Source organism: Chlorocebus sabaeus, chromosome 4 (assembly GCF_047675955.1).
Source record: "Chlorocebus sabaeus isolate Y175 chromosome 4, mChlSab1.0.hap1, whole genome shotgun sequence".
Lineage (NCBI taxonomy): Eukaryota > Metazoa > Chordata > Mammalia > Primates > Cercopithecidae > Chlorocebus > Chlorocebus sabaeus.
Window position 1 is genome coordinate 89,196,720 of NC_132907.1, and position 17,559 is coordinate 89,214,278.

Consider the following 17,559-nt stretch of genomic DNA (forward strand, 5'->3'; position numbering starts at 1 on the left):
GCTCCAAATTTCTGAATTTTGAAAATCCCAAACTCTCCCCTTAGTTTCCTCAGCCCCAGGGGCAGTATATGCTTCTTGTAGTTGTTGTCTAGGGTGCTTTGATATTCTCTGTTTAATTTTTCAGTTCTCAAGTGCCTACTTAATACATTGTATTAATTCTCTCTGTTCAAATAATTTGTGTGGTTTCTGTCTCCTGACTGGACTGTGATTGATATAGTTAATGATAAATGCCAAATAGAAAAATAAAATAAGAGTAGGAAGTGAGAAACAGGGATAGGAATTAAACAGGGACTGGATGAGTTTAGATGGGTGGGCCAAGGAAGTCCTTAACAGACTTCCTATCTGTTCCTTGTGCACTTCCTCTCTGTTCCAGTGGGCTTCCTCTATAGCACCAGTGTACTTCTTTCTTAAAAGGTAACATTTAAGGAGGAAAAAAAGGTCACATGCATGTTAAGCAGATACAATCAGACTGCTCTCGTTAAACCTCAGGCAAAGCAAGATCCTGCCTTCAAGAGCTTGGTTTCATTTAGACTCTTTTACTCTCTTTGTACTGGACTTTTGCTTGAGCAAGCACTCTCTTTAAAAGTAGATTTCAGATATCCTGTCATTCAGACAGTCCCAGGCCTGTATCATCCCCGAGAGTCTGGCCACAGGGTTCATCTTCTGTTACACCCAGAGAATCAAGTTTCAGGTCTGAGAATTACTAAGAAGTCATCTCTTAACTCCAAACTCTCCTTTTAAACTCTGCTTTGTGAGGCTGAGGCTGGGACTCTACAAATCCCATTTCTGCTCTGCCACCTGATGCCTATTTCATGATGAAGAAGTAATATCATCAAGTGATTCTTGGTGAAAACATTGCTGGAGAGAGAATCTGAAGACACACCATAGACGTGTCTGACTCCACACGACTTTGTAATATTGACCAACTGACTCTAGTCCGCTTGGATCTCAGTTTCATCACTTCAAAAATGAGAGAAGTGGAACAAAACCATAGATTTTATAGCTAAAATTCTCTAGTCATCTAATTTTTGTTTACAACTAACAGTAAATTAATAGAAAAATCCGTCATCACTTCAAAGATGAAAGATTACCTTATAAAATATTATTTGATCTAATGAAATATATTCATTTCTGTTAATTTCAAAATTGCACTATTATATTTGTTCTTACATAATTAGCAGAAAAGTAAGAAGAAATTATCTACATTTTCAATTAGTTCTTCACAACCACCTTATATTTCCTAGTCACCCCCGGCTTTGGCCATTCTTTATCCAAAAACCTAGCATTTACTACATCTGTCTCACATGCCTCCCAAGACTGACATTTTTATCTGCTTATGCCATCAGCAGTCCTTCTCAGATAGTGACACCTTTCTTTCAAAACTTATAGTATCTCTTCTGATCATTCCCCATGTGGGTTCTTCCTTTCTATTCCTATTTTATTACCCTGGCTCAAGAACATTTTTTAAAGTCAGTTGAAAATCTGGCAGCATTTCAGACAGTTGCCTAAGATTTATTGAGTGTTTTAGAAAAATCTCTCAGTGACTAGCACTTCCAGGGAATCCCTGGAGTTTGTGGGTAGAAATAAAACCCAGTACAATTCAAACCAGGGCCCTGAGTAAGTTTCAAATCAAGTGAGAGCATAGACAGAACTGAGAATTACAAGATTTACCAGTTTTCCAACATTTTTGAAAACAATAATTAGACTTTAGGAAAACTGATACTTATCCTATGCATTAATGCCTTGACAAACATCATGTTTTATGCAAGAGGAATTCAATTTCATGCAGATTTTATGCCAATGGCAGTCGACAGATTATATTAATTTTTTTCTAATCCAAGTACAGAGCTTTCAGAAAGTCCTAAGAAAAATCTGTTCCCATCATATGCAACAGAAAACATTTTTAAACAAACCTCACTTAAAAATATTGACTAACGGAGTTTCTAAAAATAGTTTTGTTTAAAACCCTAGCGATTGAACCATTTGTTAATAAAGTATACACTTCAAAAGAAAATGTACAGTGTTTGACATTAGTCATAGCAAGAAATCAGATGAAGTGGATTATAAAACTAATTTTACTTTTATTAATACCCAAAAATGGAGGTTGAGAAGATACAGAATTTCTGTTTGTAAATTGGAAATACAATCACTCATTACAAGAAAAAAATGAACTTAGGTTAATGTTTAACAAGAACTTTGGGATACAAAGATGAATAATAAAGGACTCTTGAAGAGTTCATAGTCTGGTATTAAAAAAACTGTAAATAAATAATTATGGAATAAAGTACATATATGTGCTTTAATATTTACACACTGCAAATTTAACATTACACACTGCAAATGTGGTCACTAAGCTCAAACAGCATTAGATGCTGAGGAAGATGGCACTGAAGTCGAAACCAATGAGAAAGTCATTACCCCTTAGAGAAAGTTCAGGTGATACAATGCAAATTCATGTGCATGAGCTCACAAGTCCCTGTAAGGCAGCAACAGCTTCATGATTAAGGGAAGTGAAATAGTACTGTGGTTTCAAGTGCTAGTTCTGGACTCCCACGTTTTGAAGAATTAGCTTTGGGATCATCTGTAAGGTGGGGATAATAAAGTGGTCTTGTATTATAATCTGTAAAATATGTTAATAATAGTGTCTATTGATGACATACTTCCAGAATGGCAATTTGAGAAGCATGGTGGGATTTCACCCCAGTGAAAGAACTACTTACTTGCTGAAAATTACACACATGCATGCACACATATGCATCAAAAGTCCTTGGAAATTATCTTAAGGACATAAAATATGGAGAAACAATTACTGAAAAACATTTCAATAAACCTTGAACAGAACAGTGAAATTTGGTAGCATTTGAGCCATGGTCTGCTCAAGTCTTTAGCTTGGCCCCAGCTCAATGCAACAGAAGTTCTTCTCCAGGTATGTGTAGCCAAGAAGAAAAAGAATCCCTATTTCCTTATCCCCAACAATATCTATTCTGGGACTCCATTTGCACCACAGGGGAGGCAAGCCACTTGCATCTGAGATTCCTTCAGTTCCATATTGCAGAAGCTCTACTCCAGGCAGGCATGGCCATGAGAACTTGATTCTCTTCTGCCAAGCAGCCCCTACACATAGAATGGGCACTACTCTCCAGGCCTGTCAGGCCAACAGTAATGAAACCCTGAACTCATCCACTGCATCTCAATTGCAGGTTAAAGTTTCAAGACAGGAAGCAAAACCAGGGAAGACAAGGGGTTACCATCCCAACAGCTGTACTCATAGAGTATGGGTGTCACAGTGGGAGAAGCAAACCACTCTACCACTCCCATTTGCAATTCAGTGTCTTGGAGGTTTTGCCCAGGGGAAGAGACAGGCTGCATGAACAAGGAGCTTGCCTCCAGGTTCTGAAATTATTTGGAACAGAATGTAGGAACTTCATGCCTAAGGGCATTTTCAAAAATAATAAAGATTTTTGTTGTGAGTAATTAACAAAAACCATTTATGACAGCAAGGATGACCCTGGAAGACAATGTACTAAGTGAAATAAGCCAGAGACAGAAAGACAAATACTGTATGGTCTCACTTATACGTGGAATCTAAAAAAGAAGTTGAATACATAGAAGTAATGAGTAGAGTATTGATTAGAACACTCCTTCCCAGTGGCAGAAAGGAGGAAGAAATGGGGAGAAGTAGGTCAAAGAATACAAACTTACAGTTACATAGGATGAGTAAGTCTAAAGACCTAACACACAGCATGATGATTATACTTAATAATACTGTATTGTATACTGAAAATTTGATCAAAGAGTAGATTTTAGGTGCTCTTAACTAACACACACACACACACACACACACACACACAAAGGGAACTATGGAAAATAATGGATACATTTCCTTGGCTCTAGTAATGATCTCATTGTGTGTGGTGTGTATATGTGTGTGTGTGTGTGTGTATGTGTATAAACATCATGTTTTCACCTTAAATATATATGATAAAAATACATTAAAAATAAAAATGGGCCAGGCACAGTGGCTCACACCTGTGGTTCCAGCACTTTGGGAGGCTGAGGCGGGTGGATCACAAGGTCAGGAGTTCAAGACCAGCCTAGCCAACATGGTCAAACCCCGTTTCTACTAAAGATACAAAAAATTAGCTGGGCATGGTGGCACACACCTGTAATCCCAGCTACTCAGGAGGCTGAGGCAGGAGAATCACCTGAACCCAAGAGGCGGAGGTTTCAGTGAGCTGAGATCGTGCCATTGCACTCCAGCCTGGGCAACAGGGCGAGACTCCATCTCAAAAAAATAAAATAAAATAAATAAAAATGAAAAAAGAAATAAAGGAAGCCATGATGGCAATGTCATACAGAGAATTTGAATGAAGATACATTTTTAAAATAAATAAAAAATTTTGAAATTGAAAAGTACAATACACAAAATGTAGAATTCATGATGGGGCTTAATAATATATTTGAACTGCCAGGATAAAATCAATGAATTTGAAGATAAACAAGGAATACATAAAAAAATGAATGAAGGAAAAATGAATGGAGCCTCAGGGAAATGTGGGACATCATTAAACATATCAACATACGCATAATGGATACCAAAGTATACATGCTAACATATGTGTAATGCAATATGCATAATAAACCACAGTGAAATAAACAGTTGACTTTTCACCAGAAACAATGAAAGTCAGAAAGCAGTAGGATGACATATTGAAAGTGCTGAAAGTAAAACAACAAAAAACCATCAACCAATGCAGAACGATTCTACAGATGACTATGACCAACTGAGTCCTCCCCATTTTCTTCCTTGCCATTCTCAATAATGACTGCAAAATGTGCTGGAAATGCAACATCATGAGATAGGAGGAAAGGGCAGAAACAACCTGGACTCGGTTGCAGTCCCTGCCTTGTAGTATGATGTGATGACTGAAATGTAGAACTTGTTGTGATGATTGAACTGCAGAACTTGTTCAGTGCATCATGTGCCCAGGTATAAAATCCAGGGTAGGCTGCTTTCCTGGGTGCCTCAGCCATGTTGCATGCACAGACAAGACTTCATCCACTCAGACAGCTGTATTGAGCCTTGTGTACCAGCCTGTGATTATTCCTAGACTTCTGCTGTCCCTTGTTGCCCTACCTATCTCTAAGTAAGAAACCCACTTCATGTAACTTGTGTGTGGGGGTTGCTGTCTCACCAAACTCAGACAAGCTGCTAACCTCTGCACAGTGAACCCTCTTCCAAAGCCAATAATCTCTATCCAGTAAATCAGAACCACAATGGATACTCCTTCATACTCACTGGGATGGCTATTTAAAAACAGAGAACAATAACAAGGTTTGGCAAGAATGTGGAGAAACAGGAACCTTCAGACATTACTGGGACAATATAAAATGGTTCAACTGATATGAAAAACAGTTTGAAAATTCCTCAAAATGTTAAGTGTAGAGTTTCCATATGCCCCAGAAATTACACTCCTAGGTATTTACCCAAGAGAAATGAAAACACATATTCATACAAAATCCTGTACACAAATGTTCATAGCAGCATTATTCACAGTAGCCAAAAAAAGTAAAACAATAATGTCCATCAACTGATAAATAGATAAATAAAATATGTGGTATACTTTAGCAACAAAAAAGGATAAAGTACTGATATGTGCTGCAACATGGATGAATCTTGGACACATTACGCTAAGTGAAAGGAGTCAGTCACAAAGGTCACACAGTGTATGCTTCTATTTATAATCAACGGCCAGGTTAGGCAAACCTATACTGTCTAGGATGGGAACAGGGAGATTAGGGGAAGGAGAACTGACCATAAGAGGTTTATTTTTGAGGTGATGCAAATGTCTCCAATTAGACACTAGTGATATTTGCACATTTCTGTGAATATACTAAAAACTACTGAATTATACAATTTAAAGGATGAAACTCTATTAAACAAATAGAGCTAATTAACTCTTTAAGGAGTGAGTTACATCTCAATAAAATTGTTTTTAAAATAGTACCTATTTCTTCGACTTATCTCCAAGCTAAGTGAGATAACCATTGTAAAGCTATTAGCAAAGTATAACATTCAATAAGTTATTACTGTTCTTTGTGCTATTGCCATGGTCATCATTGTCTCTTACTTATAACTAGCCCTCTAAGTCTATCCATTATTTAACCAAGTACTAGAAAGTACCTAATGAGTGACACACATTTATGTGCTTGTGGTTGGTGACCACAAACAGATCTGTAACAACAATTTGGTAGAGACATAAATACAACAGGGATCCTTTTTCCAAAAATTACCCTTATTTAACTAAATAAGAAATATTTTAAGTCAAGATACTTGGTGGCAATACCAGGGTAAACTCTAGAAATAATTTTAGGGTTTACAGATCTCATTGAATATATTATACTTGGGTTTAATATGCAAATATTAAGGTCTTAACGTTTATAGGTGATGTTAACAGGATGTGAGCTTGGCAGATGCCAGCAGTCTTCTCCAGGACTGCTTGTTACTCCTTCATTTATGGGCATCACATTCTAATTTTACTATGGACTTGGTTTCTGGATAGTTTCCAAAATCCTATCCTGACACTCTCCACCTACCAGCAAGGCATGCAGAGGCATCCTCCTCTGGGTTCTTCTGGCTCCCATGTCTGTCCCTGTTTCCTCCCCCTGTAGGGGACTTGCCTGTGTCCTGCCTCTCTCGTTAGACAATAAACTCCTGAGGCCCAGGTCTGCTGGGCTGCAGCCATATGCAATTTTCAAGGTCATTCTGTACTCAAATTGTCATTGTGAACATGAGATTTAGTGTACTATGTTTGTTTAGTTTTTCCTTTCTTCTTTGTGAATATTTATTTACTATAGATAGGATAACACCTCAATGATTCACTTTCATGCTATTCCTCAAACCAATCATTAGTGGACACCAGCAAAATCCTTCCAAATGCAGAGTCTGAGAATCAGGGTGAAAAACTATATATCAGTTTGGAAATTGCATTGTCTTACAACAGTAAACCATTTTCTCTAATTAAATGACACAAGATATTATGTGAGAATTAAACAATATATTTTTAAACCCGAAAGTAATGTTCTTATCCTACAAATTAAATAGATAGAACGGAATATAGAGCATTTCCTGCTAGAAGAGATCTTTTCAAAGTGATGGCCTCTGGGCTCTGCAAAGATACCTAAATAAGAACAGGGCTCTTTCCAATGCCTTTGATTTATCCTGTCTTATGACGAAAATCCTCAACCTCACACTCTTAAGTCTGGTTGAGGTCACATTCGTAGTGACCATCTGTGGACAAAATATCAGTAAAGCTGGACTACAGGTATTTGGAAGATTAATGGAGAAGACATAAATTTCTCTTCCAGCAGCTACAGTATCAGATACCACTGTTTATTATCCAGAGAAGTATTTTTTTCTGTTATTTATAATTTCTTTATCTTTCATTATAATTATACACTTACTTTACTGTTAACTTTTCCTGTTAACTCTGATCAAGCTCAAAAAGCGCCAGAAATCTCAAGCTATTGCAAGCACCTCGATTCAGGGAACAGACTCCAGGGCACAGCTCAGCCACCCTGGCTCAGGGAGATCCAGGGGCCTCAGGAAGCTTGCATCCCTGCGGGGTTAGCAAGAAGTACCTCACCAATTTCCACAACCAAATCCAAAATTACCCAAGGGTAAAGGGCACGGCACACCTCGTTGCCACACAGATGGCTTCCATTTCTGGCTTAAGCCCTTGTGAAAGAAAACCAAGGAAGATGTATCTTCATTTTGTGCATTTCCTGAAGAGTTCTAGTCCGTTAAGGAAGACTTATTTTTCTTGGGAGAGTGTGAAAGAAATCAGCCCCATTGTCTTCATGCTTAACAAGAGCGCCAAATAACCACCACCCTATCCCTAGCAACTCAACCCAAAAGTTTCTTATGAGTGAAATAGCAATGAGATCAACTCATATCAAATTTCCCTAAAAAGCAGAATGTTCACATTAAAAACAATTTTTTTACAGGATTTTTTTACAGGATTTAGCATTTACATATATTTAGTATTTTAAGGAATTGGTTATGAATTCAGCATCCAAAATTCACACACACAAAATCTTTATGAGATGTGGGGTCTGAATTCCCTCTCCTCAAAGAGGGAAGGAAATTTAAACACACTGAAAGCTTTTTCTAGAAAAGCAATAAATGTCCCAGACCTGTTAGCTAAACCCTTAACATCCTCAAGACCTTGAACCTTGAACACATTTTCACTCTGCTGTCTAAGTCACACTTCGCTCCTCTGCACCTGAGCAATTCATTTGTTGCCAAGAATCTAAGAATCTCCTAAGATTTTTCTCCCTAAATATATGAAAATATTTTAAGAAAAGTAAAAAGCAAGCCATTGAGATTTTGACTTGGGTAGGCCTGAGGGATGCAGGTAGATTCTTAGCTCAGCCAGATGCCCCCCTCTCTAGGGTCCCTGAACATCGCAGCACCAGAAGCATCGAAGTGATGTGCCATTCCAAACCCGATATGCAGGACACGGGGAATGCACCCTGGATTCATCAGTCCAGGAAGACCAACAACGCCCTGCCATGGATGAATGCCCTAATGTGTAAGCAGATTATCATCATCAGAATGATAGATGTACAGTATTCACAGTCTTTCAAATATCTGATCAAATAATCCTCACGGCCAATCTCTTGAATACTGTTGTTCTATTCCAAATGAAGACATTTCTCCAGTTTCTGTCAGTTAGAAGCTGTAAGTTGGAGTAAAAACATCCCCTAAGAAGCTAAAGAATTCAGATTTGGCCAGAGGTTCTTATACACAATTTTCAAACTGAAGTGCTCTCCACAATAATTCTAGAACAGCAGCAGCAGGGTGGGTGTGCGCACTGTTTCCAAATAGGCCAGAGGAGGCGCACAATGTTTTTTGGAAAGTTTTACTTGGCAATATTCCTCCTGCTTAATCTGTGCTGCAGTACAAGAAGAACTCGAGGGAAAGTCCTGGTTACACTCTCCTTTCCACCATCACCAACCTCGCCTCCCTAGCTGGGACTCGCGCTGTACTCACCAAGCCTTGGCAGGTTGAAAGGGCCACTGAGGAGTTTCTGTGGGATCGCAAAGAGCCTTGATAGAAACAGAAGTCCTCTGGCGGTAAAGTCTGCACAGACTTAGTGCCTGTCTTTCCCAACGTCTGCACAATAAAGCCGGGAGCCACCAGGCTGCTGGAAGTCCTCAAATCCATGTGGAAGTCATGCCTGGAGCCTTTCAGTCGAAGGTGAAGAGACTCAACCCCTGACATGGTCACTGCTCTTCGCCGCCGTTGATGGTGCATGATTTCGTGGGACACGTAATCGCCCCTGTGGTCAACCTCGTAGGCAGAGACCAGGTCATATTCTGGAATGAAAAGAGTGAGGAGAGGCTGAGTCATTTCATGATTCCGAGAAGAATCAGGAAGTCTTAAGATATAATATTATTTTACCACATGATCTTTCCACCCAGTCAAAAATGACGAAGAAAAATGCAACACCTACCCATACTGAATTCAAAGTGTGGAATACGGAACATCACAGTTTCAAGAAAAAAATGGTAACAAAGTCCCCATGATGTGCTATTCCCAAGCCAGGAAATCCTACGACACTTAAAATGGAAAATAAATTATTGATCAAATAAAACCAAAACCGAACTTTTAGGATTGCATTTCATAAATTGTACTAATAACTATCAAATACAATCATTTTATAGTTTTCAAACATACCTTCAGTCACGTTATTTCTGTTTCTCACTGAGCTGATAAGAAATTTTACCTTGAAAACACCCAGAATTTTTCAAAAAGCAGTTAAAAATAAAAATATGATAGGCACACTTTTCTGCTAATTTTCTAAAATGTTTATTCATGATATCATGGAACACAGAAGAGAAAAGGCAGGATGCACACACGGTCCAGGTCTGCCAAACGTTGACATTTGGAAATGGTCACGTGTGCATTTGTTCCTGATAAAAACCGTCGGTGACCCTGCCATTGGCCTGGGTTCTTGGGACTTGATCAGGTTTCACATCAAGCCCTTCTGAAGACATGCACCACGTTCATCTTCCCACTGAAAGGTAGCATATGCTGGTCTCAGTCATATTCAAGGAAGTTATTTCTTTTAAAAAAGTAAAGAAAACCCCAAGGAGCTGTCAAATTTCAGGGGACCATGTAGGTCTGCAGGGCTGTAGTCAGAGGCGATCTTTCCAGGAAAGCATTCGGTGTTCACTGGGTCACCACCTTCTCAGCAGAAAACAGAGGGACACCCTGAAGCTCCACCAGCATCCTGGGCAGTGGTCCTGGGCTGCTTTTCTGTAAATACCGTAGTTGTCTTCTCCAAGGAGGTTTCTCTCCTTCTCGAAAATGGTCATTGAGTTTTCATGGTTACAAGTAGGATTTGTTATCTCATTACCACCGTAACAATATCATCTCTGCTCTCCACAGTTCAGGGGGAGGGTGTTTCTGTCCTAGACAGGCCAGAACTTGGATGGGAGGAGAAGGAGTAGTGCCTGCCCCGGCCAGATGTTGCTGCGTGCCACCTTCTCAACTTAGACCTGGGCTTTTAGGTTATGTGAAGGTAACTTTATTAAAATACTTTTTTGTTAATGATTTGTTAGCTTGTTTTATACCTATTAAATACTTACGCGTTGGTATGTGTGCCTCCAACTGTAGGCGAGCACTGGGCTTCCACATGTTAGGAGAGGGCCTGCACCCTGGCCTGCATTTTGCTAATCATGAGAAAATAACAGCTCAGCATGATGCCAACACTTTCTCCAAACTTATGCTGAGATGTCTTTGAAAAGGTCAGAGTCAGGCACCAGAGCTGATCTCTCTCTAGCGTAATGATGAGGAGGTCAGTCCTCAAAGACTCAAAAGTGCAGCTTCCTCTTACTAGTTTAAGACCCTGGTTCTAATGTTCTGTTTCTTCCCCTTTATCACCAACATGTGCTGTTAGGAGACTCTTCTGTCAGGTGCTTCATAATCAGGGCCCTTCTATGCTTTGGCCTGAGTTGGACAGGTTTTTTGGAATAATAGGATAATATAAAATAGCATCCTGCACAAGGGGCATTTGGTTAGAAGTGAACAGTACTTGGTCAATCATATTTTTCTGGAAAAAGAAAGTTTTCCTTATAACTAAAACTCTTTCAATGCAGATACTTGTCCACCCAATTCTGTCCTATCCTGGCAGGAAATTGGGTGGTTACAGAGAAAGAGAGAGAGGTAGCAGCTAGTGGGAAGTCTGAAAGGCCGGCGTTTGGGCTTGAGAGAAGTGAAGGAGGCCAGGATGGATGGCAAGTGTGCACACAGCTATGGACAGGTACTCTGAGGGTAGCTGGCTGAGGGGCACAGCATGTTCCGGCAGACAACTTGACAACTAACCATTGAGATTTACAGCAAAGTCAGTAACTTGTGGACTCATAGGTAAAATACACTGGAATTATTTAAAATTTAATTAGGAAAATGAGAAAGCCAAAAAATCTGGTGACAATGTATCCAATGATAGAAAAGGGAGAGCACAGCAGCAAGCAGCATGTCTGGCACAGGTATGTAGATTCCAGTCTGGATTTGAGCCACTCACAAACACAAGAGTGAAACGTGCACACCTGTTTGCTTTGCATTTCCCCAGGCCACTCTCCCAGCAGTGAGACTTCTGCCTCTCTTATGCCTGGGTCTCTGGACAGAGGGGAAAGGCCAGCGTGATGCAGGGATGTTAACAGCTGTCATCTGCCGTCCCAACCACTCAGGGGCATGCTCCTCACCTCCCACCAGCTCCTACCACTGTAGCTGAAGCAGGGGAAGGATGACAGAAGGCAGGATGGCTTGTTCCAGACAGTGGCAGGTCAGCACATTTTATTGTGTATAAAAAGGTGATTACTCTTTAAAAAATCAAATTATTCTCAGATGAAATAAGCCATATTCTTAAGACCTTTATTTTGGAGAGAGACAATAGTTGTCCTTTACTGGGGGCTCATATAATATTTACCATGCAAAATAACTACTGATAAGCCACTTTTACATAAACACAAGGCTGTGCTAATAAACATTCAACAACCCGCTGTCTGGAGAAGAATGACCTGGATTTTGGCATTTGCCAATTTCCCTGGTGTAAATCTTCCCCCCCATGGCTGATTTCAATGACTGCTGTGCCATCACTGAATATGCAGTGTGCAGAGATACCCAGCAGCCCCCACTGTGTAGGATTTCTGCCATACAGATGCAAAAGAGGCCAGTGGTCTCAAGAGCCTAGATTATTAGCAAATATAGTGAAATAATTATGAAATGATGAGTTTTGAGCATTGCAATGTTTTTAATATAATTAATTTCACTGTAAATTTATGTATTTTAATTATTTTCACAGGGATTGGTGTCGTTATTAATACAGTATTTTTTCCATAGATGGGAAAGACATATTTGAAAGACTTCAAACACAATAATCTTGCAAGAAGAAAAGTTTGTCCTATCTAAAAACTCATATATACAAGTGGTAGGTTCATAACCTCAACGTTCAGGCAAACTGAACTCCAAGAAGTCCTGCAAGGCTCCCGTGAGGTCCTGATTGTCCTGGGAGAGCTCAATTCCAAGAGGCTGTGGGAGACGGCCAGAGCTCCACACCTCGCCCACCCGACAGGAGCATTTCCCATAGGCTCCACCCTTCCCACTCTTTCCACAGTTGGCTGCTTAGATGGCACCTGACTGCAACTTGCTCCAGACTCAAAGACTGAGCCTGTAACTGTCCAAGAGCAAAGGAATGTTCACAAGCACCATAAGAGGATAGCAGGGAAGGAGAATCCAGAAAACAGAGAGAAGGGTGGGGCAGGTGGCAGGAGATATATTGCCTTCTAAATAGAAATCAATCGCATTAACAAAAAATCAGTCCACCACCAGCCACCTCTTTCAAACATTGCTGATGTCAGGAAAGAAAAACGACACTACCTTCCTGAAGTCTGCTTTGGCAATGAGTTGCAAAAGCCTTCGGCCTAGGAAATCACCCTGAGGAAATAATCTCAGATGAATTTTTAAAAGTTTATGTAAATATTTTCATGGAAGCATTATTTGTAATGAGGCAAAATTTTAAACAAGAATAAACAACAGATACTTGGTAACTACATTATAGTAAAGTCATAGAAAGGAATACCTTAAAACTCGTAAAAAATATACTCTAAAAGAATGAAATCTAAAAGATTATTTCACCACATGAGGCAAAGTTCATAATATAATGAGCTTTCAAAGTACGTTGTAAGCTCTGAAGCCAAAGTGACCTTTTAAAAGAAAAAAACAATGTAGCCTGTAAGGAACACAAGGTGATAAGTAAATTCTTGTAGATCATCTGGACAAAATGCAGAAGGTAAATAATAAAGGTAGAGGGTGGTAGGAAGAGAAACTAGCACAATTCTATTTTATATTCTCTGCACTGTTATTATGTTCACTAGTGAGCATGTGACCACTGATTTTTTTATTATACTTTAAGTTCTGGGATACATGTGCAGAACGTGCAGGTTTGTTACATAGGTATATACGTACCATGGTGGTTTGCTGCACCCATCAACCTGTCATCTACATTAGGTATTTCTCCTAATGCTATCCCTCCCCTTGCCCCTCACCCCCCAACAGGCCCCAGTGGGTGATGTTCCTTTCCCTGTGCCTATATGTTCTCAGTGTTCAACTCCCACTTAGTGAGAACATGTGGTGTTTGGTTTTTTGTTCCTGTGTTAGTTTGCTGAGAATGATGGTTTCCAGCTTCATCCATGTCCCTGCAAAGGACAAGAACTCATTCTTTTTTTATGGCTACATGGAATTCCATGGTGTATATGTGCCACATTTTCTTTATTCAGTCTATCATTGATGGGTATTTGGGTTGGTTCCAAGTCTTTGCTATTGTGAACAGTGCTGCAATAAACATACATGTGAATGTGTCTTTACAGTAGAATGATTTATAATTCTCTGGGTATATACCCAGTAATGGGATTGCTGGGTCAAATGGTAATTCTCATTCTAGTTCCTTGAGGAATCACCACACTGTCTTCTACAATGGTTGAAATAATTTACACTCCCACCAACAGTGTAAAAGTGTTCCTATTTCTCCACATCCTCTCCAGCATCTGTTGTTTCCTGACTTTTTAAAGATGGCCATTCTAAATGGTGTGAGATGGTATCTCATTGTTATTTTGATTTGCATTTCTCTAATGACCCGTGATGATGAGCTTTTTTTCTTATGTTTGTTGGCTGCATAAATGTCTTCTTTTGAAAATTATCTGTTTATATATTTCACCCATTTTTTGATGGGGTTGTTTGTGTTTTTCTTCTAAATTTGTTTAAGTTTCTTGTAGATTCTGGATATTAGCCCATTGTCAGATGGATAGATTACAAACATTTTCTCTTGTTCTGTAGGTTGCCTGTTCAATCTGATGACAGTTTCTTTTGCTGTGCAGAAGCTCTTTAGTTTAATTAGATCTTATTTGTCAGTTGTGGCTTTTGTTGCAATTGCTCTTGGTTTTAGGTCTCACATTTAAATCTTTAATCCATCTTGAGTTAGTTTCTGTGTAAGATGTAAGGAAGGGTCCAGTTTCGGTTTTCTTCATATGGCTAGCCAATTTTTGCAGCACCATTTATTAAATAGGGAATCCTTTCCCCATTGCCTGTTTTTGTCAGATGTGTCAAAGATCAGGTGGTTGTAGATGCGTGGTGTTATTTCTGAGGTCTCTGTTCTGTTCTATTGATCTATATATCTGTTTTGGTACCAGTACCATGCTGTTTTGGTTACTGTAGCCTTGTAGCATAGTTTGAAGTCAGATAGTGTGACACATCCAGCTTTGTTCTCTTTGCTATTTTGTAATTACTTCAGCCACCAAGAACAATTTGCAATAATAGTTTGAGTCAATGTGCCTCTTTAAACAAAATGTATGGCTACAATTAGTTATTTCAGAACCAACTTGTCTAATGGATACCTAGACAGGTGACAGTAAGCTGACCCCAGCAGTCACCAAGGATCTTCTAGCTCTTCTGCTCCAGGTCAGAGGGAAACAGGCAACACTGTTGAGCAGGATCTTTTCTCTGGTGGCATAGAAGCTTGTTGTGGATGTCCAGACTCACACGTTAGCCTTTCATAATTAAGGAGCTAAAGTGCATAGACGGTAGGGGAGGAGGGTGTGCTGTGTTCACTGGGCTAGAACTTCACTAAGAAGGGTTCGGTTCTTTCCCTTCAGGTTCTCACCAAGCCAGGTAAGTCGTTGTCATGGAGATGTGACAATAGCCGAGGTGCCAGGTGTTCAGAGCAGCACGCTGACACACCACTCCCAGAGAGGATGCTGAAGCGGATTGAATCGCTTCAAGGGAAAAGCACAATTAGGCAGGAAGCCCTGGCTTTTATTCTTCTTTCTTCTGTGTCTATAATGTGCTTTATCTTAAACAAAACTTCATAAATTCAATAAACTAAAGTATTGTGGAAATCTCCTGAGTCCCTCTGGAATTTTCATGATTTTAGGGAACTAGAATTTTTTTTTTTTTTTTTTTTACAAAAATCTTACTTAAAAAGGTGAATTAGAATTAACTTTTAAAACTGTAAGAATTAACTTTTAGTATTGTAAGCAAAACGCTAAAAGGAACAAGGACAACCAAAAGAAGATAGTCTGTAAATGGACAGATAATTAACTTTCTCTTGTAAATTCACCATGACAATTTTTTTAACATTTTATATCATTTGCACCTAGCGCCCCCTGGTGGTTCTCAAAAAAGTCCTATGGTGAGCGTCAATCTGATATTGGTCACCTTATGTACTATTTGTATAATCATTCGGTAGGGAAGAATTTGAAAAGTTAATGCATATACTAAATTCTTGCCTTTATGTTATTTTATCAAATTGAAGTAACTATACTGAGAAATTCTGAATTATTAACTAATTTTCTAGATCTGGGAATATATTGAGAGAATCAAATCTAGTTCTTCCTATAAAAGTCAATTAATATTAATATTTGATATGGCAATTTATTGTTGGTAACAATGCAAAATAATATTTATTAACTGTCATTAGATGGGTTCAGGTTAAAAAAACCACCCAGCAACCAGTGTGACACACCTGCTTTCTCATCTACCTGATGCAGTATGAAGACACGGAGATCCCTTCCCATAAGACAGCACATTTGCAAATGTCACTTGTAAGTGGCAGAAGTAAAAGCATGCATTGAAAAAGAATAAGACTTGTCCCCATGTCACACTGTGGCCCAGGACATGAACGTTGCTGATGGTGTCACAATAAGCCGATAAGCCATTTCGGGCACTATTATGTTTGAAGTACTCCCTGATTGTTGGAGCATTAAATTTAGTATTGAGATGCTAAGCACTTGTTTTACCTCCTTCACTGAGAATAAGCAACGATAGAGAAATACTTTAATTTATAAAGGAGGAGAAAGAGGGGTTGGGGAGGGGAAGGAGGATCCGAGGATGTAGGAGGGGATGGAAAAGGGAGTAATTTGCTCTTTATGACGGCTTTGATGCATACAGATAGCTTTAGATTCTTCCTAAGCAATTTAGAATAAAATAAAATGAACTTCCTCACCTTTTCCGTAATGTTATACCAATAACTCTGGCAAACCGTTTTGCCAGGGAATGAAATATAAATATTGGTGGAAGTCCACTCATCGGTGCTCGCTCATACAGTTAAAAAAAAAGTGCACAACAGCATCTTAAAAGTAGGGGTCCACAGAGTCATGAACATTCACAGCACCTAATAAACCAGCGGCGCGGGGATTACGAGCTGCTAAATGGCAAGGATTAGAAGCCCCCACCTCACTGACTTACCGCCCTTTTCCATCCAGCCTGGCCGCTCCGCGGGTGGAGGAGGACGCGGGACGCTGGGGCTCCCAGGCGCTGCCGCTGCGGGTCCCATGGCGCACGCAGGTGCCTGCGGAAAACAGCGGCGACACCGCAGTGAGACGGCGGGGGCCGCGGGAGAGGAGCCGCGGGGGACTCGCCTCCAGCTGTCAGGACCCGCGGTTTCCGCGCGCTGCCGGGAGCGCCCGGGACTCACCTGTTCGGCCACCTGCGCCAGCAGCAGCCACAGCGCCGCGCAGCCCCGCCATCCGCGCGCGCGGGGCTTCATCCAGGAGCGCTCCGAGGGGCTAGGGGCCACCGGAGGTCCCCGGCCGGCAGCGTGCGAGCGGGCAGGGAGTACCCGACCCAGGCAGAGCGCGGGAGGATTCCCCACAGCGACTCCGCCGCCGCGCCGGGGTTATTACTGGGACTCCGCGCGGCGCGGGGGGCGGAGTGGCAGCCGCGGCGGCGGGGGCGGCGGGAGCCGTGGGAGAGCGGGGGGCGGGCAGGGGAGAGAGGAGGGGAGGAGGCGAGGGCAGAGGGGGTCAGAGGACCGAGGAGGGGAGAGGGCAGGGACAAAGAGCGGAGGGGAGGAGGCGAGGGCAGCGGGGCGCGGAGGCGGAGGCGAGAGGGGAGCAGAGGGAAGGCGGGAGACTGCGGGCAGCGCCGGGGGAGAAGGATGTGGGAGGATGGAGCTGCTCACGGCCCGCAGTCCGTGCCTCGCTGCCCGCGTGGGGACC

The 17,559-nt window shown here is 40.9% G+C and overlaps 1 protein-coding gene across 1 annotated transcript in view; it reads right to left on the reverse strand.

The window, feature by feature from the left end:
- The window catches only part of ADAMTS16 (ADAM metallopeptidase with thrombospondin type 1 motif 16), a 178,028-nt gene extending 160,736 nt beyond the window's left edge, over window positions 1–17,292 (reverse strand). The window contains exons 1-3 of the mRNA XM_037988699.2: window positions 17,037–17,292; window positions 16,808–16,910; window positions 9,056–9,381 (exon numbers count right to left, since the gene is read on the reverse strand). Coding sequence (XP_037844627.2) covers window positions 9,056–9,381; window positions 16,808–16,910; window positions 17,037–17,108 — 501 coding nt within the window. The 5' untranslated portion in view covers window positions 17,109–17,292. The remainder of the gene's footprint in view (window positions 1–9,055; window positions 9,382–16,807; window positions 16,911–17,036) is intronic.
- Between the last annotated feature and the right edge of the window lie 267 nt (window positions 17,293–17,559).